Source organism: Micromys minutus (genome assembly GCF_963924665.1).
Source record: "Micromys minutus genome assembly, chromosome: 25".
Lineage (NCBI taxonomy): Eukaryota > Metazoa > Chordata > Mammalia > Rodentia > Muridae > Micromys > Micromys minutus.
In genome coordinates, this window is record NC_137960.1 from 7,213,349 (window position 1) to 7,234,296 (window position 20,948).

General features: G+C 50.9%; 1 protein-coding gene across 3 annotated transcripts in view; it reads left to right on the top strand.

Annotated features, from left to right (window-relative positions):
- SLC37A1 (solute carrier family 37 member 1) overlaps window positions 1-20,948 on the top strand; it is a 64,381-nt gene that overhangs the window by 32,782 nt on the left and 10,651 nt on the right. For all 3 annotated transcript variants that reach the window (XM_080937576.1, XM_080937575.1, XM_080937574.1), the window contains exons 5-14: window positions 91-169; window positions 2,968-3,103; window positions 5,368-5,444; window positions 6,395-6,561; window positions 9,475-9,512; window positions 11,829-11,909; window positions 16,306-16,437; window positions 18,023-18,113; window positions 19,622-19,684; window positions 20,210-20,295. In XM_080937576.1, the coding sequence (XP_080793702.1) occupies window positions 91-169; window positions 2,968-3,103; window positions 5,368-5,444; window positions 6,395-6,561; window positions 9,475-9,512; window positions 11,829-11,909; window positions 16,306-16,437; window positions 18,023-18,113; window positions 19,622-19,684; window positions 20,210-20,295 (950 nt within the window). The remainder of the gene's footprint in view (window positions 1-90; window positions 170-2,967; window positions 3,104-5,367; window positions 5,445-6,394; window positions 6,562-9,474; window positions 9,513-11,828; window positions 11,910-16,305; window positions 16,438-18,022; window positions 18,114-19,621; window positions 19,685-20,209; window positions 20,296-20,948) is intronic.

Sequence of the window (20,948 nt, forward strand, 5' to 3'; positions counted from 1 at the left end):
TACAGAATATAGTTTTGTATTTTACAGCCCAGCTTGACAAACATACCAAATAATCCTGAGCCTTTCTGTTGGTTCTCAAACCCCACACAGATAAGAGCAACTACCAGCAGCTGCTTGGAGCCCTGGATTATGCCTTCCTGTGCGCCTACGCCGTTGGGATGTACTTGAGGTAGGAGCACCTGTGCTTGGACCCTTTTCAGTCTTGTGGGCCCTTCAGCACAGAAAGGTGCCTTTCTGTCATAGGATAGACCTAGGAGCTAGGAGTTGTTCTTAGGGTCAGGAGACGGATGGCTGATTTAAATCCTTGTTGCTGTTACCAGCTCCACCATATTTTAAAATAACATCATGGAAGGGTTAAAGAGATCACTGGGGGATAGGGTGCTTGCCTAGCATACATGGAATATAAGAGACCCGGGTTCAAGCCCCAGTAATGAGGGGGAAAAAAGGAAAAACATTGTAGAGACTACCAACCCTCATTCCTTTGTTTTAGACGCTGATCTTTGGAGCCTGGTAGTCTCAGGGTATCCTTATAAATGTTTAACTGTTTCTCTCAGAGCCTCCCAACATGTGGACTCAAGATCCAGGGCCCTTCCCATCCCAGGGGCCCTATAGTGGTGACATTCTGACAAGTGGCATCTACCAGCGGTAGATATAGCCCACTTCCTCAGATGTAAATGCCACACGGAGCTCAGAGCGAGTGTGGATAAGAGTAGGGTAGGAGAGTGCCCATGTGTGTGTGGTACACTGGATGCACAAGTCTACAATGTATGAGGCCAAAGAGCAACAAGCTATGGGGCCTGGTCTCCATCTTCCTGCTAGCCAGATATCCAGCCCAATAAAGCAGGCTTCTTATTTCCTCTTTATTGGCAAAGGTAGCTTCCCCTGCAGCTCACCATCAAGTTTACCAAAGTGGGATTCTGTTGGACATGAGGTCCACAGAAAAGTCTCAAAAGGGCGGTGAGAGCATCTGCCTCGTCACTGATGGGCCTGGTGCTGTGACATGAAGGCAGGACATCCCTCAGACCTCTGTGAGTTACCACTGAGGGCTTGACAGGAGTATCACATGGCTCTGTAGACCGAATGCACACATGGGAGGTGGGTGCACCCAGGTCTTGCCTGGCAGGATCAGCAGGTGTGGCGTGGGTGTGAATCAGATATGATGTGGGGTGGTGTCCATTCCATCAGAATTGTTCCTTAATCTCACAAACAGAGGAGATGAGGGCTGGCACCAGGCAGCCATAGTAGGGGACACCTCCCAGTGGTAGCCAATGGTAGCCGCTCTGGGGAGCCCATGTGACTGGGTGCCTTGTCCTGTGCCTAGGCAGGTCAGCAGTCTCCTGATCTCTAAAGTGTGCACGGTTGAGTGGAGACGCCTTAACTCTAACTGCTCTCTAGCCTCAGATCAGGTTCTGCTCAGCTGAACCTATTAGCGAAGCGTCTTGTCATTGGACAATTCTCACTTAATCGTGTTCACGGGTCATTTGAGTGGCTCTAGGTAGATCCTTCCTGTTTGGTGAGCGCAGAGGAGAAAGCATGCTAGCAAGCAGGTTCTGGAGATGACTTGGGAGCAGTGTCACTTGCTTCAGGGTGCCGCCCTCAGACAGGCAGGTGTCTCTAGTGGTCAGATTCCTGGAGTGGAAGCCAATGTGGCTCATGGATTTTCTAAAGATTTATTTATTTCTGAGTGTGTGTGTGTGTGTGTGCGTGTGCGCGTGCGCGCGTGCGCGCGCGCGAGCGGCGTGCGCTTGCAAAGGAATCCATGGAGGCCAGAACAGAGCATCTGGTCCCCTGGAGCTGGAGTTACAGGCAGTTGTAAGCCTCCTGATGTGGGCACAGGGAACCAAATCTCACATCCTCCAGAACACAAGTGCTCTTAACCAGTGAGCTGTTTCTGTCTCTGTAGCCCCCATGGAGTTCGGAAAGAACACAAAGGGCTCTCATGGAGAGTCTCTGGTACCGCTGAGATCAGTGTCTCTCCTTGGTAAAGCGGTAGACTCTGGTCTGGTGGTGATAAATAGCCACCTGTTTTGCATCTACCCCGTCGTGAAGTTGGGGCCTTGCCACACTCCTCAACATCGCTGCAGTTTGACAGCCGACCTAACACACGTCTGTCCGTCTGTCCGTAGCTCCCTGAATTTCCCTGCTGTCCTAGGGCTCAGGCTCCGTCCCACCTGATGGGCCTTACATACCAAACAAGAGAATGCACCTTTCAGGCTGGCAGCGCTGATTGTGGCAGGAACTGGTTGGCCTTGCAGGGAAGTGTTGTCTTTGCGGACCCACCCAATGGGTGTGTCCACGCAGGTTTCTAGGTTACCACTCAGTGGATGGGCAGCTTGCTCTGGTTCACAGTTGTCCCCTTGCCAGGTTGCAGCTACATGCTGACCTTTTTTTTTTTTTTTAATAATTATTTATTTATTGTATATAAGCACACTGTATCTGTCTTCAGACACACCAGAGAGGGCATCAGATCCCATTACAGATGGCTGTGCGCCACCATGTGGTTGCTGGGATTTGAACTCAGGACCTCTGGAAGAGCAGTCAGTGTTCTTAACCACTGAGCCATCTCTCCAGCCTGCACACTGACCTTTTTAAACAGCTCTGTGCACTAACTCTGTGTTGTCGGTAGAAAAGGCTTCACGAGCAGGCCAAGTCCCGCTCTAAGAGGCAGCATTGGTGTGAATTTCAGACTTTATTGTTGGACAGTTAGTGGTTTTTCTGTTTTTTAATGAGAAATAAATGAGAATTTTATTTGTTTGTTTTAATGAAAAATAAGACTGAAGGGGGTCCCCTGGTACTAAGTGAGCTCCACAGGGCGACATTCCTGCCCAGTCTTCTGTGGTGGGGCTCAGCGGTCTAGAAGCAGGCAGAATAGATGGCCGGACGTCCGGGAGACGTGGCCGGAGCTGTTGGCTGTTGGTTGTGTGCTACGCTGTTTTCTCACGTCTGTCTCTTTCCTTGTCACCTCAGTGGTATAATAGGGGAACGCCTGCCGATTAGGTATTACCTGACTTTTGGGATGCTGGCCAGTGGCGCCTTCACAGCCCTGTTCGGTTTGGGCTATTTCTACGACATCCACAGCCTGGGATTCTACGTGGTGACCCAGGTAAGGGCCTGTTCCAGGAAGGCAAGTTCAGATCCCAAAGCCTACTAAGAGAACAGATGGCTAATGAGGGGCCGGACAGCGCCCCTCCACCATCAAGGTTGGCATTGGAAGGTCCTCCTCCTTGTTCTTTAGCTCCTGGATGCTTATTTCCTGTTTTAGGAGCTGTCATCCTGGCAGGTCAGTGAGTAGGAAGCACTAACGATCACACCAAAGTGGCCATGGGGGTGGCCAGAGTAGAAGGAAGGGTTGGCTTGGAGCCACTGCCGGTAGAGTAGGGGTATGAAGCCTTCCTTCGCTGCAGAGCCAGGGAGAAAGGAGAGGTGCCGTGTGTAAAAGTGCTCCCAGAAGCCCAGCCTTGCCCTCCTTGAGGGCCCAGCCTTTGTGGCACCTCTTAGCTTCTGCCCTCAATCCTGTGGGCAAATATTGACTCGTAAGAGAAATGGGGCTGGCCAACTAACTGCTCCGTGGGGCCAAGGGTGGGGAGGTGTGATAGGAAACCAAAGCGACTCTTGTTTGATTTTTGGTTTTCACGACTGTGCCACGGAGCTCAATAAAAGTCCAGCCGCTTTATTACAAACTCGCATTTACCCCCGGTTGCCAGTGTCCTCAGCCATTCAAGTCCCTTGCATTTGTGGCCTAGGTCTCACATCCATCCAGTGCACACCTTCCTGTAGCCTGCCAGCCACCTCTAGATTGTTTCTAGTATCTCCTGTTGTTACGCTGCCTAGAGGCCATTGACTATCTGGTATGGGTGCAGCCATTGTAGGCCCAACACTGCATTAGGTCCTTCTGCCTTGACTCCCTGGTTGCAGAAGCCTCAGACTGTAATGGTATGCAAAGTTAGAAGGGAAAGAAAGATTCCAGAGTCCCATCATGCTCCTTGAATAAAGACTGAGCTGCAGATCCAGGAACGGCAGTAGGAGGGCACGTGCTGCCCTGTGCGCGCCTCCTGAAGGACCTATTTCTCCAGTGAGACAGCTGGGCACTGGGCTGGGCTTTTTGCTATGACAAAAAGTTCTAATGACACCAGAGTGAGCCTCCTGGTACTGGTTCCTCTGTTAAATGCAGGCCTAACACCTGCTCTCCAACAAACATCCTGGAGAGGGTGGGAACGCATGCCAGGGCTGGGTCAAGGCTGCGTTGGCGTCTGAGGAGAAATATTCTTCATGGGCAGTCAGGGGAACACGTGCCAATTCCAGACTGAATCTGTAGCAGTTTATAAACCTGTCTATAAGAAGAAAAGTTCTTGTCTTTACAGAATGTTTAGATTCTAAGGAATCTGGGATGTTTGAACCCCACCTGTCTATCAGCAGAACATTCCTGGCTGTGCGTCCTGGTTGGGTTGGCTTTATTTTTAATTTTGTGGGAGGGGGGGCAAAGTCTGATATGTGTCATCCCCCTTTAGTACTGGGGTTATAGGTGTGAGCCACCATGTAAGGTTTGAGTTGGTTTTTTACATGTGTACATGTGCATTTGGGTGTGCATACCTGTATGTGTGCACATACACGCACACTCAAGCATGTGTTATTTTATTTTTTGACCAAGCCAGCCCAGCCAGTCAACAGGTTCTCCAGCGCAGGAGCAAGGATTAAAAAAGGACAATCAGACAACTTTGTAGCACAACTCCAGCAAGTTCTGAGGCTGAGCCGGGTTTATTTTGTCCCAATCTGCTTTTATACCATTTTAATTACATGCAAGTAATAAGGTCAGTCCTAGGTTAAGGGAACAAGCAAGACAATGAACAAAGTCCCGGGATCATTTTTCTAAGGGTTTATCAGTATCTGAGCCTACTTCCCTGTTCTAGCCCAAAATCCTGTTCTTGTCTCAAGCCTGCTTCTTTGTTTTAGCCTAAAATCAGATTCCTGCCTGAGCTTATTTCCCTGTCCTGACCCAATGTCAAATTCCTGCCAAGCGGGCCCAAAGCTCTCCACAATTTTTTGAGATGGGATCTTCTTATATTACCCAGACAGATGTCAGACGCCCCTCCCCAGCGGCAGAGATGATGGTCCTTGCACTGCTATGCCTGGTTTATCTATACTTTATAGTATATCCATGTTTCTACATGTTTTATATCCATGAACTATATATATATATATATATATATATATATATATATATATATATTACATTTCATAGCTTGAGCTCTATGTAAATATAAACCTTACATCTCACCACTGGTGGTGAGAGAAAGTGGGAGCCCCCGCACAGGGAGGATGGGGTGGGACTAGCCTCTCCCCTTCGTGAGCTTCCTTTTCTCCCCACAGATCATTAACGGACTGGTGCAGACCACGGGCTGGCCCAGTGTCGTCACCTGCCTCAGCAACTGGTTTGGAAAAGGAAGGTGAGGAAAATGATGGCCCATTTCCAACATTTCTCCCTGCCTCCCCCCTCCCCCCAACACACACACAACAGATTCAGATGGGAACTAGACCACATTATGTTCAAGTTTTCTTTCAGCCTATTTCAGGAACTTTAATGAGGCTCTTCTTGGAAGCAATGTACTGAAATCTTCAAGATGGAGCCACCATCGTTGCCATGGGGCTACAGCCTCTGTCCCCACAGAACCCAGCCCTTCCCCTTGGCCACTTAGGCAGGTAGTGTGTGACCCCAGACTCCACACCTGAGAGCTGTGTGGCCTCAGTTTCCCTCACACTTGTGGGACAGAGAGAGTCTGGGGACCCCACTTGAGTTGGAGCCTGAATCTGGCCGTGGAGTTTGAGAGATTCTGGCAGAGGTCACCCAGTCCATAATTAGCAGGCCTGAGCCGGTTCTGGTGATCTAAGTACAATGGTGCAGTCACTTGTAGTCCTGGCCTTGCTTAGCTGAGGTTAAGTAACCATAGAGACGCCACCCGAGATGGAGAGGCTAAAATGGGAGATGGACTCAGAAGCCCAATTTTAGAACGCTCGTTTTAGTCATTTGGCACGGGCACCAGTGTGAGCTTCTGTCACCGAGATAGTCAGCCGACTACCGTGTTTGTGGAGGCACCGCTTGAAATCCTCTACCTTCCAAGAATTGTAAGGAAAACCCTTGCGCCTCTTTGCGGCGTAAACTCAAGGATCTCTGAGTAGCGTTGAGCTGCGTACTGATGCAGGCCGAGACGTGGTTCTCCACGGAGCATCGGCAGTCTTGCTCCTCAGGGTCACGCTGGTTCCTCTGTACGTCCTCCTGTCCCCCCCCCCCCAGCTCCACCCACTATTGCACCCTAGGTCGGTACTCGCTCTTGCCCTGCAAGCCGGTCTCATTTTGGCGCTCCCACACTGCTCACTGTCCCATCATGCTGTGTTGTAGGCGTGGCCTGATCATGGGGATTTGGAACTCCCACACCTCCGTGGGAAACATTCTGGGGTCCTTGATTGCCGGCTACTGGGTGTCTACGTGCTGGGGCCTGTCATTTATCGTGCCCGGAGCCATCGTCGCAGCCATGGGGATAATGTGCTTTCTCTTTCTCATCGAACGTAAGTATACGTGGCCGTAGACATGGCCGCCTGAGTCTTGCCAGCGGGTTTGTTAATGTGGACTCCAGTGCTGTGGGTGCGTGTCCGGTATCCACCCTGGGTAGCCAGGCCCTGTACAGAGTTCCCCGACAGCCCGTTCACTCTTGGTCTTGCTCAGTTTTCTGCTCTTTCCCAGCTTCCTGTCGAAATTCCTTCCCCTCATCTTCCTGCCCCCACCCTTCACTTAGCACCGCCAAAGACTCTCAGATCCCCCTCAGAACCCACCGGAGGGCACAGGCCCAACCCTTGGTGCCTGCACCTGCGCAACCCGCCACCTCCACACGGCGACGTGGACTTTGCCAGCTTGTGTACAGCAACCAGCCCTGTCTCAGACAGTGTCATAAAACCGTGGTGTGGCTTAAAGACTGATATCTTACTAGGTAAAGGGTCCACAGGAAAAATGAAGTCCGTGTTCTATTCCGGTCAGTCCCGGACTTCTGACTTAACAAATTTTGAAAGTGATTTTTTTTTTTTCTTTAAAAAAGCAAAGGACCTGCAAGCGAAAGGTTTCAGCAGCCATGCTGCGGTTGAGGAGCCAGGCCCTTAAGACCTTCATCCTGGTCTCATAAATGAGGCTGGCCCTTTTTTTTCCCTTGAAGCAAGACCAAAGCCCACGGCTCTGGTACCCTCAGTTCTCTCTACTCTGTATCCACTGACCTTGCCTCAAGCCCTCAGCTTCCACACTGTCCAGAGTTGTTCTTTGCCCAGGAAAAGAACTTGTTAGTTAAACCCATTTCACAGTGACCTCCGGAGGCCCAGGAAATGGCATGCCGGCTGGCAGGCAGATACACTGTGGGACAGGCAGGGCCTCGTGGCTTCTGTACTTAGGCAACTGGTTAACTAACTGGTATGTCACTGGAGTTCTCAGAAAGGCCATTGTACCAGCTGCCTTCCTGGGCCTTGTCCCTTCCCCTTCCCCAGGCATTGATCTGATACCACACACCTGGAGAGTGACAGTGCTTCCTCACTGAGGCTCCAGGCCCCGTGTCCACCCTGTCCCACTTCCAGAGTCCCCAGGGAACATGTTCTCCACACTAACTGATGGGGGGAGCTGGTTCTGGGTAAGGAGGGGAAGGGGGAGAGCAGAGGGCATGGTGGTGGCTGGAGAGGGTAGATGTTGTCATTTACGGTTGGTCATCCGGGACAGCGTGTTATCCCCACTCAGAGCAGGATTATCGGTAACAGAGACTCTGTGTTCTCACCTTTTCTTTACTGACCTCCTTCCTGTGAGGCCCAACCCCGTCCCCTTTGTGCTGTTCTTCCTCTTTTGCCCTAGAGTAGACAGCTCCGCTTAGGCCCACATAGCCTTCCAGCCAGCTGACTAGGCCTGGAAGCCACAGACCCGCCCGGCATTGCTTGTTTCTCTGAGAAGTCTTCCCAGAGCAGACACGGTCAGGACGGATCCTCACAAGCTGGCCTGTGCCTCCCGCCTACCCGGTCCTTCTTGGCTTTGTTCAGGAACATGGTTGCTGGCGATAGTTAGGTACCCTAGTGCTAGGGCAGAGAGACAAAACTGGAACCCAAGCCTGGTCTCAGCATTGGCCCCTGTACTGTGTTCACGCCTCCCTCCCAGTTCCCGGGTTTTCTTATTAGATAGGTAAGCCTTTGGTGGTTGCTGCCAAGCTTTCTGTTCTGATCATTTCCATGCCTCCTTCCACACTTTGCTCTCCTGATGTGAGGGATGCCCCCAAACTCTGTCCACACCAGCGGCTCTGCCTTATTAGCCATCTCCCGCCCCTGGTTCCCACTTCTGCTTCTTTTGCGCACCTCACTGAAGTATGTGGCCTGTCCCCATTCGTGACCCAGGCCACAGACCTGTGAAGCGCCCGGTGGCTCCTTTTCCCCTGAACTCTGCAAGGCTGTCTCCAGGGCCTGGTGCTCGGTCTCAACTTTGCTGTTTAGAACAGCTCCCCTCAACCTCTGTATTGTCCCACCCATGCCTGAGGTCATCTCTCTCTAACATAAAGATCTGAGCTTGGCCCTGCTCCCTGCCTTGGGGTTAAGACCCTCTTTCTCCCTTTTCCTTCATCTGTCATAACTGGGGCACTTTCCTGGGTGGCAGGCAGGGACTGTCCCAGGTAGAATGCTGCCTGCCTCCCTGATACCATGCCTGACCCCAGGGCCATTCTCCCGCATACGCTCAAGTTCACGGGGTTCAGGGACAAGCTGCTGTTTGTTAGGGGAGCTGAATGAAGAACACCAGGTAAGTTTCAGGTGACAGGACAGACAGGGGAGAGTCTTTTCGTGGCATCGGAAGCGACACCAGCTTCCCGTTTCCTCCAGGAAGGCATCTGATCTCCGCTCGCTTTTATTTCTGAGAAATTCATCATCCGTTACAAAGGCTGTTCTGACGGTGCTCCAGTGCCCTTCTCATACTTTTGCGTCTGTCTCCCCACTCCAAGGGTCCACCGTGCCCTCGGCTCAAGCCGACTCCCCATGCTATTGAGGTCCTGACGTGTTCATACCCTCGGGCTGCCAGGCGCCCATCGGAGGTCGGTGGGAGAATGGGAGGAGAGCCATTCCCCTCGCCAGCCCCTTGGCCTGGGCCGTCTTTTTTCCTTAAGCCTCTGTTTAGTTAGTAAGGGGAGCTCCAGATGGCATCTTGTTCTCTTCAAATGGACCTTATGACGTGCATTCAAGGACATACAGCCCATAAAAGCTGCAGTAAGGAAGCACACACAGCAAGTCCCACAGCTTCCTCCTCTGTCACCATCTTTGTGGGAAGAGGCCCTAAACCTTAGCAGGAACACCGACCGGCCGGGTGGAGAACGGTCCGTGGCTAGCCGCACCCTGAGGGCTGCTGAGGGCTCCATTGTCAGGTTCCTTTGCTGTGGCAGCAATGCTCAGTTACCCGTCTCCTGTTTGCTCTTTCAGACCCAAAGGACATCAAGTGCTCCTCCACCCTCCCCACGGTGAGAACTCCTGTATTTCCTGTTACCTCCCAGTACAGCCTGGTCCTCTACACAGCCCACACTGCCAGCAAGGAAAGGCTGGCTTCGGCCTCACATATGACAACAGTCTGTCTCAGCTGTCACCACCCACTCAGCCCTTCCAGCTCCTAAGTCTCAGCTCTACCTGCAGAGGCTGCCTGAAATATGTCACCACAGCCTGGCCTGACATCCCTCGGTGGCTCCCACAAAATCCCCTCTACCTGTTTACCCTCTGCCCTATCAAGTGTTAGAGTATCAAGCAGCTCCTTGCTTTAGGGACAGTCCCAGGATTGTGCAGCAGGGGGCACCAGAGCCTCTTCCTAGTGAGGCTTAACAGCCCACAGGCTTCATGTGTATGTATGGTGGGGGAGCATTCTGACACTTTATTAACCAAAAACAAAACTAACTACATTGTGGAGAAGTAACCGCGGATGGTATACGGAAGTGTTCTCAAAGACATTTCCACGATGAAGCGTAGATTTCAAGTTCACAGAGCAGGTGATGTTTCCATGGTGATCTGAGGCCTCCGTGAGTCACATGGTAGGGGCCAAGCTCTAGACACAGAAGAACCTGGATACTCACTTGCACATGAGAACACCTGTCTCTTTGGACAGCTGTAGCCACGCCTTCAGAAGTGGCTTCAGAAAGTGGCTTCTTCCTCATAGCCAGCTCCAGACAGACAGGGGACCAGGCCAGGCACAAGGTCCCGTGTCTCCTGCTGGCATGTGTGTGAGGTAGGACTGAGTCTCACTGATCCTCTTGCTATACACAATCTTGACTAAAAAGGCCAAAGCACATCTTCATTTTCTCCTTTTCAGATCTCTGAGCAAGTCACCAGGGTCTCACAGAGCTCAGCTGCCCTGAGGGCTCTGTGGCAAGCTGGGAAGGAACCATAAACAGAACAGCTGCTATTTCTGTTCTCTTAATGTTTCACAGTAGGGTTCATCTTCAACACATGGGGGGTGGGGCTGTGCACAGCCATAACATAGAGCCAAAGGGGGAAAACATGTCAACTAGGCTTCATCAGAAATCAAGACTTTAGGGTTTCAAATGAGGCAGTCCCACAGGATGGGGGCAAATATTTACAGATTGTGTATGGGCAAGACCCCCCCCCACACACACACACATCTAGACTACTAACTAGACGGCCAAGGACACGCAGGGTCAGAGGACCAGAGCAGATATTTGTTCTGAAAAAGGCGCGCAGGATGGGCAGGATGTAGGTGTCTCGACACTTGGTGTGAGCGGGCATCAGGGGACTTGGCCAAACCCACAGGGTGGTGGTGTGAATGTGGAGGGATCAGAGCTCACACACCTCCCGGGGGAGGGGGGTGTACTAGAAACGTACCCAGAGAATCATGGAATATCAACAGGCCATAGAAGAGATTAAGCTCTGTGGAAGCCATTTTACTGAACTAAAGAAGCGATTCACAGAAAGCCGAGGCGTGAATATAGTTCCATTTATATGAATGCTTGACGGCTGAGCTCTAGCCTGACCCCTCTGCAAAGCATCCAGAAGAGGAAAAATCCACGAAGACAAGTAGATCTCTCTCTCTCTCTCTCTCTCTCTCTCTCTCTCTGTATGTGTGTGTGTGTGTGTGTGTGTGTGTGTGTGTGTGTATCCTGGAGGGGGCTGTCTCTGAAGGTGAGGAACATTCTGGGTTTGAGGTCAGCGTCGGATACAAGGCTCTGACTCACAGACCCCTGAACAGCCAGCTTTAAATGAAGTAGCTCACTTTTCTCAAAGTCATGAAACAGCACCATATTTCTGGTAGTTTGCCACATTTTTTTTCCCCTGAGAATTTTTTTCTGAGATGAAAGAGCTATTCATTTAAAAAAAAAAATGTATTGACGAGTTGGAGAGTTGGCTTGGTGGTTAAGACCACTGACTGCTCTTCTGAATTCAAGTCTCAGGAGCCACATGGTGGCTCACAACCATCTGTAATGGGATATGATGCCCTCTTCTGGTGTGTCTCAAGGCATAGATGGTGTGCTCACATACGCAAAACCAATATGGTTTTTAGTGTGTAAACATTTGCCTCTGTGGATGCATATGCACTCTGTGTGTGTGTGTGTGTGTGTGTGTGTGTGTGTTCATGAGCGTTCATGGTAGCAGAGTACATCGAATACCCTGGAACTAGAGTTAAGATAGTTGTGAACCACTAGGTGGTTGCTGGGAATAGAACCCAGGTCCTCTGGAAGAACAGCCAGTGTCCTTAGCTGAGCCATCTCTTCAGCCCCAGTATAGGCATTCTTGTAGAACTCTAATTAAATGTGGTTTTTTGGTTTTTTTTCCAGCATCCCAGAGCCTCTGAGAATGGCATAAACAGATTTAGACTACAAAAGCAAACCATACAGAGTGAAAAGAACGGGCCTCTGGTGAGTAACACACAGCTTCCACCCACTGGGATGTCCTCGGAGATCCAAAACTCATCTCTAAGTCCTGTGGGCCAAGTGGCTGTCCCTGGGCCTCAGTCATGTCTCAGACATCCAGGATCTTTAAGCCATTGAGTTTCCTTGTATTCCTAAAGGGTATTTGAATCAGCCTTGTTGACTTTCTCTGGACCTATGAGCTAAACTCATAGGTCTTCAAATCAACTCTGAAAATTATCCATTAATTAATTAATTAATAATTAATTATAATCCATCCTATAGTTGTTTACTAGAAGAAAGTGCTGCTCAGGGTTGTTAGGGGCTGAAGAAACAATGCAGATAGGAAGTGAGCAGAGACCTCAGCCACCTGGCACTCCAGGTGCTGTTCCAGCTGGCTTCAGCAGGTGTCACTGCAACACAGCTGTATGACAGGTGGGTATTGCAGGTGTGGGTACCCAGGGAAAGAGGAGCAGCACACAGAGAGCTGGGGGTACAAAGTGATAACAAGAATTTATATCACAGGCCCAAGAAAAGGTGGCAGATGTCATAAAAGGTCATCTCTCAGCTTTCTCCCACTGTCTAGATGAAGAAACCGAGGCACAAATGTGTTAGGTTCCTGATTCGTACTCCCCTAGAACAAGCCCAGATGCCTTCTCCATGCCTGGCCCTTCTCCATGTTCTTCTCTTATGAAACCTTTCTGGCTTCAGTTTCTTAGATAATTCACTGAGTTCCTGGGCTGAACCCCCTGGAGCATTGTAGACTCCGTCTTAGTCATTGAAGTTACAGCCGTTTTATTTCATCTTGGAGTCGGGTTGCCAGAAGGACCTGCGCATTAAGTACGATATCATTTCTTTATTACCCAGAGACACTTACTTGCGGTATCTGGAGTGTGGGAAGAAAGACGCATGATACGCCATACATCCTGGCCTTTGCACTTTACGGAGAGTCGGGGCTGTGGGTAGTCACTTAGATATGTCTGCAGCCACACTGCAGGAAGCCTACCTTTGCTGAGGTCCATATTTCCCATCTAGCAAGCAAGGCACAGGCAAATGCTTGCTGAGGCTTACATGGGTCTCAGCAGTATCTGAGCCCTGGCCAGTCAGAGATGCCAAGGACGATCTATCTGTCCACCCTGCACCCCAGAAGCTGTTTGTACCGTACCCCAGGATAGTTACAAATACAGCTCGGTGCATGGGTTTTTGAACGTGGACTTTGTGGATGGCAGGGTAGTGTTTCAATGTCAAAAGGGTGGTCATGCCTGCACGGATCTCTGCTCTTACTCGAGTTGTATTTTTAAAGACCACATCCTGATTAATGTTCGCGCCTCTGTGGCGCTTCTCTGTGGTGACCGTGAAGGATGACATTCTGTCCCTCGTGGTGATTAACCTGAAAAGGGCTCTCTCTGGCTGTAGCGTATCGCTGACCTCTTCCCGTTCTTTTCCCCCTGCAAGTCTGTTTGCTGCCTCTCAGAAGCCATGTTCGCAGCAGCCCAGGAGCTTTATTTAAGCTGACTACAGTGGGGACTGACCAGTCAGGGACAGACCCTGCTCACATGGTGTCTTGACCGGGCCCTTGCCTCTGCCGTGGGTTAGCATACGTGTGTGGGAGGGTGTCCCCTGAGCTTGGCAGAAGCCCCTGGTTGTCCCCTTTCTCAGAGTCTTCCAGTCTGACCCCAGGTGCTCCTGTCTGCTGCTCATGCCAGATTCGAGGCTTTATGCAGAGACCACGTGTAGCTGCAGGGGAAACCCCTTTGGTCCCCATGGGCTTGTGATGCTTGCCTTGAGCTGGCCATCATTCCCATCCCCATGGCCACAGTGTGCTATAGGCACATCCAAGTGAACATAGTGAGGCTTTTCACTTAAGTGTGTGTGTGTGTGTGTGTGTGTGTATTTATGTTGTGTGCATGTGCACATATGTGCATGCAGATGTGCCAATTGTTCATGTGGGTCCTGAACAACTGGAACAAAGGCTATCCCAACAGCTGCTGCCTATCCGTGGGATATGTTCTTCTAACCGGGCTGCCATGTCTGGCCTCAGTGGGAGAGGATGCGTCTGGCTTCACAGAGACTTCATGTGTCAGGGTGGGTGGATTCCCAGTGGACCCCCATTTGCTCAGAGGAGAAGGGGAGGGAAGGCGGGGGAAGGATGGTGGGAGGGGGTGACCAAGAGTGGGGCAGTGAGGGGTGTGTAAAGTGACCGAGTTAATATAGAATCTGAGACAGTAGCCCCCCTTCTGCCCTGCCCCCAGGATTTCTCTCATTCAGTGGTTTCTTGGTTTTGTTATTTTGTTTTAACTTTCTTTTTCAAAGATGTATTTATTTTATGTTCATGAGTACACTGTAGCTGTTTTCAGACACAACAGAAGAGGGCATCAGATCCCATTACAGATGGCTGTGAGCCACCATGTGGTTGCTGGGAATTGAACTCAGGACCTCTGGAAGAGCAGTCAGTGCTCTTAACTGCTGAGCCATCATCTTAAAAAAAAATTGTACTGTAGTTTGAATTCACCTTGCATGGGTTACAATAAAACAAAATACAGTGGTTCCTTGTTAATCCAAAAGGAAACAGCATCTCCCTTTGCTTGCTTTGGGAGACCTACCACTACCTAACTTTGCAACCTACAAAGGGAATAAACCTTCCCCAAAGGCTTGGGTAGACTCCTGACTGCTGTCAGAGCCTTTTGAGTCTGCAGTTTTAACCCATCCCAGCAGGTGGCACCCTAGAGCACTTGATACTCCCAGGTGGTCCCTGCAGGAGAGTTTTCTCTGGTTGACCAGTTCTTATAGCTCTCCGGTTCACAAATCTTTGGCCAGGAGGGGGCGTTGGATTCCTAGAGCTGAAGTCACCGGCATTTTTTGAGGGTCCGATTTGAGTGCTGGAAACTGAACCTGCTAAAGCGGCAAGGGCTCTTAACCGCTGAGCCTTCTCTCCAACCCCATTGTCTTAAAAAAAAAAAAAAAAAAAAAAAAAAAGTACTGTAGTTTGAATTCACCCTGCATGGATTACAGTGAAACAAAATACATCCGTGGCTGTTAGATCCCACATCACGCCTGAAGCATTTAGGAGCACTTCTCTTTAAGCCCTCGGGATTCACGGTTCGTTCAGGAGAAGCCTCCTTACATCACCCTTGCTCTGACTTAGAACTCCATGCAGAGCTGGGATTTCTCTGCTGTGCTCCAGTAAGCACAAAGTCTGTCCCTTGGGGATGTCCCCAGTCTCAGAAGGCACAAATCTCAGAACTGGCGTGTAAATTTTAAAATAACACCGCTTCTGGGAGCGTTTGTAGGCTGGGACCGCCTTGCAAGGTCCAGCGTCCCTGGGAGAATTCCTCCATAGCAAGTCCATGAAATGACATCGTTCTTCAGGACAGCGACCATGCTACTGGGTTAGACCTTAGCGTCGCACTTTCCAGGAAAGCATCCTTCAGATGCGGATGAATATGTAAACAGTCCCTTTAGGCTGCTCAACTATGTTCTTATCAACCAGGTTTGTGCCAGAGAACTGTGTAATTGAGTTCAAACAAACAAGCACACAAAACCACACACACACACACACACACACACACACACACACACACACACACACATGCAAACCCACCAGTGTTTTAAGTATATCTATATGTGGTGTTGGACGTGTTTCTGAATTATCTTTGGCCATATGTCAGCCCAGGGCAGCAGGCTAGACACATCTGCTATTAATGATCATAATGGGAATCTAATCTGATTATATCTAAGACGATGCCTAGCATAGGCATCTTCTCCTATTACCAGAATCTTCCAGATGTTTGGGTACAAGATACAATATCTACACAGGTGTGCTTAGAAAAAAAAAAGTTTATTTTAAATCTTGAAAGTTGCTCTTTCTGCATGTACATCCATGTGCCAGAAGAGGGCATCAGATCCCATTTTTTAAAATGTTTTAGTTTAATGTATGCGTGCTCTGCTGCATATGCCTTCACATGCCAGAAGAGGGCATTGGATCCCATGACAGATGGTTGTGAGCCACCATGTGGTTGCTGGGAATTGAACTCAGGACCTCTGGAAGAGCAGCCAGTGTTCTTAACCACTGAGCCACCTCTCCAGTCCTCAGCTTGCCCTAGCCTGCCTTCTTATAGAACCCAGGTCTACCAGCCCAGGGATGGCACCACACAATGGGCTAGGCCCTCCCTCCTTGATCACTAGTTGAGAAAATGCCTTACAGCTGGATCTCATGGAGGCATTTCCTCAAGGGAGTTTCCTTTCTCTGTGATAACTCCAGCTTGTGTCAAGTTGACACAAAACCAGCCAGTACATGTTCCTAAGGCTTTGTGTAGGAAACCCACTATCTTACTTCCTTAAAATTCCGGCCTCACTTCAGCCAGATGCCCCTGGTAACGTCTGTCCCTTTTGCTTTCATGACCAGGACCCAGAGCTTCAGTGCTTACTGCTGTCCGACGGGAAGAGCCCCCTCCACCCGAGCCACATCGTTGTCCTCCCTGGTGATGGGACTGGCAGCATGGCCGCCATCAGCTTCACAGGAGCCCTGAGGATCCCGGTGAGTCTGCCAGTCATAAAGAGAACACTTCCATGGGAAGGGGAGTGTGTGGCTGTGGCGTTTGTGGCCAGGTCTTCCCATCCTGTATGGGCAGTGTGGCTGGTCACTCTGGGGAGAATGTGGCTCCGTTCACAGACAAATGAGATCTGACAAATGTTTCTCACTTGAAAAAAATAGGAAGCTGGCTGCTCTGGGCCCACACCCATGATGCCTTCTGTCCCTCTCGGCTCTCTGTCCTCCAGCCACTTGCTCTCTGAGGGTGTGGGGTGCTACACGGGAGGCAACCTGTGCTCGCTCGCCGTTCTGTGTGGCTCTACTGAGCCTGCTCCATTTCATAGCACAGTGAGGGTCTGAGTTCCCAGGGTGATGTGATTCCACAGGAAGGGAGAGGCATGAAGGAATAGAGGCTGCAGATTAACCAGCAATATGTTAAGGTCTTAAACGGCAGGACCTGATTATGCTTTGGCATTTGGGGCTTCCTAGCTCTCGGTAGCAATCACACAGTTTACAGGTATGGGACCTGGGTTCCTGGGCAGGCTTCATGCCAACCAGCAGATGGCAGTTTTCGATGGAAGTCACTTCTAAAGATGTGTTTTTACTACTGGCCAGCAGCCCTTCTGTGATACCTTACTGCTATAGATGGCTGTGGTACCTTACTGCTATAGATGGCTGTGATACCTTACTGCTATAGATGGCTGTGGTACCTTACTGCTATAGATGGCTGCCTCAGATTCTTCTGCTAGCATTGGTTGGGGAGCAGACTAGTATGTAAGTTCGAGTCACAGGGCAATGTGGACAAAACAGGCTTTGGAGACCTGACCCAACCTTCTCCTTGCCCTGCCCCTGCCCCTACCCAGGTTGGCATAAGCATCTACAACGAGCTTCTATTTACCCATCCCTGGGCTCCTCCCCTGCTGCCATACCTCCACGGTAACAACCAGAAAAATACCAAGGTGGGGGCAGGGTTCAGTGTGTGTATATGTGTGTGTGTGGTGTATACACATGACTATGCATATGTACACACATTTGGAGGCCTGAGGAAAAAGCCAATGTATCTTCATCTATTGCTCTCCACCTTATTACCTTGAAACAGTGTCTCTGGCTTGCCGATTTGGCTAGTTAGCTGACCGGTGAGCTCCTGGGGATCTGCCCGTCTCACTCCACGGGGCTGGAGTTACAGACACACACAACGGTGCCTGGCTTTTTATGTGGGAACCGGGGATTTAAACTCAGACCACACTTGTAGGGCCCGTATTCCTAGGTACTGAGCCATCTCCCCAACCGAGTCTTAAGAGCGTCCCTCTGGGAGGGAATCACTAGCGATCATTCGGCATGGCTCCCTCACCAATATGGATCCTCGGTGGCTCTTGTTGGACATTGAGTTTCTGCCTTCCAGGTAGTCAGGCCAGGGGAGTCTGCTCTGGATCACCTAGGTCTTGCTTCCCTCTCATGGTCTCCCCTGAGCGAGGCTGAACCTTGTAGAAACACAGGGCGACTGCAGGGGGATAGCCCTTTGTCCTGGGTCACACCTTGGAAACACCACTGCCAACCCCACGCCGGGGTTGACAACGCCTCTCTCTTCCAGGGTGTGATCGAGTTCTCTCTGTGCCTGCTGTTTGCTAAGCTGGTCAGCTACACATTCCTGTTCTGGCTCCCGCTGTACATCACCAGCGTAGGTGAGTGCTTGCCAGAACGGAGGTTCAATTCTGGGCACTAACTGCTCAGAACTCCCTTCCTCTGGCTGGGCCAGAGACCTCACAGGGACCACACATGGTAACTGGAGAGGGACAGTGTGGCTCAGCAGATAGGAAAGAGTGTGAAGGTGAACACAGTTTGTGGCTCTGGTTGTAATCGTCCATCTGCTGTTCTCGGAGCCTGCTTGTGTTTAAATCTGGGCCGTGTTGGGTTTTAGAACGTGTCAGCCAGCAAGCAGGAACACAGCCACTGGGGGCTGAGATCTGACCTACAAACTGTGTCCGGGGATGTGTTCTGATTTGTGGGAGGGCTGACAGTCTCTCAGGTTCCCAGAGTCTAAGAATGTCTGGAGCTGTGGCTCGTGATAGAATTTTCTAGAAAAATAGTTCTACATAACTGTGCTTTGTTGCTGTGTAGATCGATAAGGGGCTTGGTGGCTTTTGGGAACCAAGTAGGGCCATTGCAAGTTCTGTGCGCATGGTGACACCTTGGCCTTAGGAGCCAGTGAGTCAGGGGAAGGAAGGAAAAGAGCAGGGTTTGTAGACGCAGCTTTGGGCCAGCACATGGCCTTCAGGGGCAGCATAGGAAAGAAGGCTTTGAGAATGAGAGACTCTGATTCCAAGGGGTGTCATAAAGCCACATCAAGGCTGACCAAAACCCAAAGCCTGAGGGAATGTTACCTCAGCTTCGGAAGCTGGGGCAGCAACGGGGTTGTGGGTGGGGGAGACTTTCTTGGGACATGACTAACAAGGACAGGCTGCAGAAAGAAAGAGGGTGGGTGAGCAGGCTGCAAGGAGCGACCTCAGGGCCCACTGCCTAACAACCCCCACCTCATCTTGACAGGTGCATAGTACTCCTAACAGGGTCTAGTCTGTGGGAGTGAGTGGCTATGCACCCTTTCACAAGAGAACAGTCTTGGCCAGAGCTCGAAACTGCAGGATGCCCAGTCTGAGTCTTGGTTTGAGTCAACCCCAGTTCCTTGCAGGGAGCATTCAGGGTGAGGAAGATGGGTCAGGCCAGCCAAAGCGCTTCCCGGTTGTCTCCTCAGACTGGCCAGCATCCAGCCAGCTGGAAACAAAGAGACATAAAGTAGCAGTGCCCTGCCACTGAGGCATGAGAAGGCTCTGGTCCCCACTGGGTCAGGTAGCACATGACACCACTGTCTTGAGTCATCTGAACCATTGTTCTGCGGGATCCCTGCTAGGGCCTTGAACTACCTGCCCTCAAGAAGAACATTGCTCACACACACACACACACACACACACACACACACACACACACATGGTGGCCAAGTACAGGCCATCTGTGGAAGGCCAGGCAGTGCCAGACTTGGAGAAGGTGTGTCAGCCAACATCCCTTTAAAATCTGAGTTTAGGTGATTACTTGTGGTAAAATCCTGGTCATGAAGCAGGGTCCCCCATGGGTCCCTGTGGAATGGATAATCACTCACGACATGTCCTCATGGGCTCACATGCTGGTCATTCAACAGATCACCTGGACGCCAAGAAAGCCGGGGAGCTGTCCACATTGTTCGACGTGGGTGGGATCTTCGGTGAGTTCAAGGCCGTTTGCTTTGCTCTGTGGAGAACTTCACTTTAAGGCTGGGTGACTGACATTCCTGTGACTTAGCACTCTGAAGCTGAGGCAGCAGGATGGCAAGTTTGAGGCTAAGACCTTGTCTCAAAAAAACAAAAACAACAACAACAACAAGTTAGTTTTTATGCTGGAAGAGCACTTTGGCCATTGCTTTGAAAGAAGCTCACCTCTGACCTCTGACCTTGAGCCAGCTGCCCTCAGAAACAACACATGGGTCTCCCAGGCAGGTGGCCATGACATTAGTACCCACCAGGTGAAGGGGCTTTGTGGTGGCCCTAAAACCTGCCCCTAGACAGCCTGTCACTCCCATGGCCCTTACTAGACGCATCCTGCTAGGCCAGACTCCAATCCATTTCGGATGTCCAGTAGGGATGGGCTCAGGGACAGTTGCTGTTGTTCTTGCCCCTGAGACTTGGTTTCCCTTGGGGAGCTCATGCCCGACATCGGCTCCTGAAGCCACCCCACCCCCCCTCTGTTACAGGTGGGATTCTGGCAGGCGTGATCTCCGACCGTCTGGAGAAACGAGCCTCCACCTGTGGTCTGATGCTGTTGCTCGCGGCGCCCACGGTGAGCCCCGGCTCTGCCGGTGGTTACAGCCGGTCACTTCTGTCTCCACTAGCCACTGCTGTCCCGTGCCTGAGATTCACATCCCTAGAAACCCAGCTGGTTCCCTGGCTAGAGCCTCTGTGCTTGCCTGCCTCAGCCCCTGGGCTGCACGTGCCACGCTTCTCCCTCACTCTGGGTTTGTCTTTATGGGGTGCCCTTCACACCCATCTCTAGCCCCCTTTCCAGTTACACTCCTGCCTGTCCCTTAGGATCTCTGAGCCATCCCTCGATTCTAGGCTCAATAATCCCTGTCATACCAGGCCCATCCTTCTTCAAGCATTTAGAAGCTCACAGCCTTGGCCAGGCAATTCCCCTGCCTCAGATTCCTCATCTGGTCATGAGTAGCAGCAGCATCACCCCACAGTGTGGCTGTGTGGAGCCAGTGTGGTAGTGGCCTGCCGTTGCTGTTTGGAGATGAGGGGCCATTCCGTTACCATATTATATTTGTCCACATACCTCTCCTCCCAAGGCTGTGACTGTCCCCAGAACATGGCCTAGTTCTGAGTTTTCTTGGGCCTAAGGCTTTATAAAGAAATCTTTGAAATGACTAGCAACGTGGCCTCATTGCTCGAAGGTCGGCATCTTGGGGTACAGTGTTTAAGCAGGTCACTGCA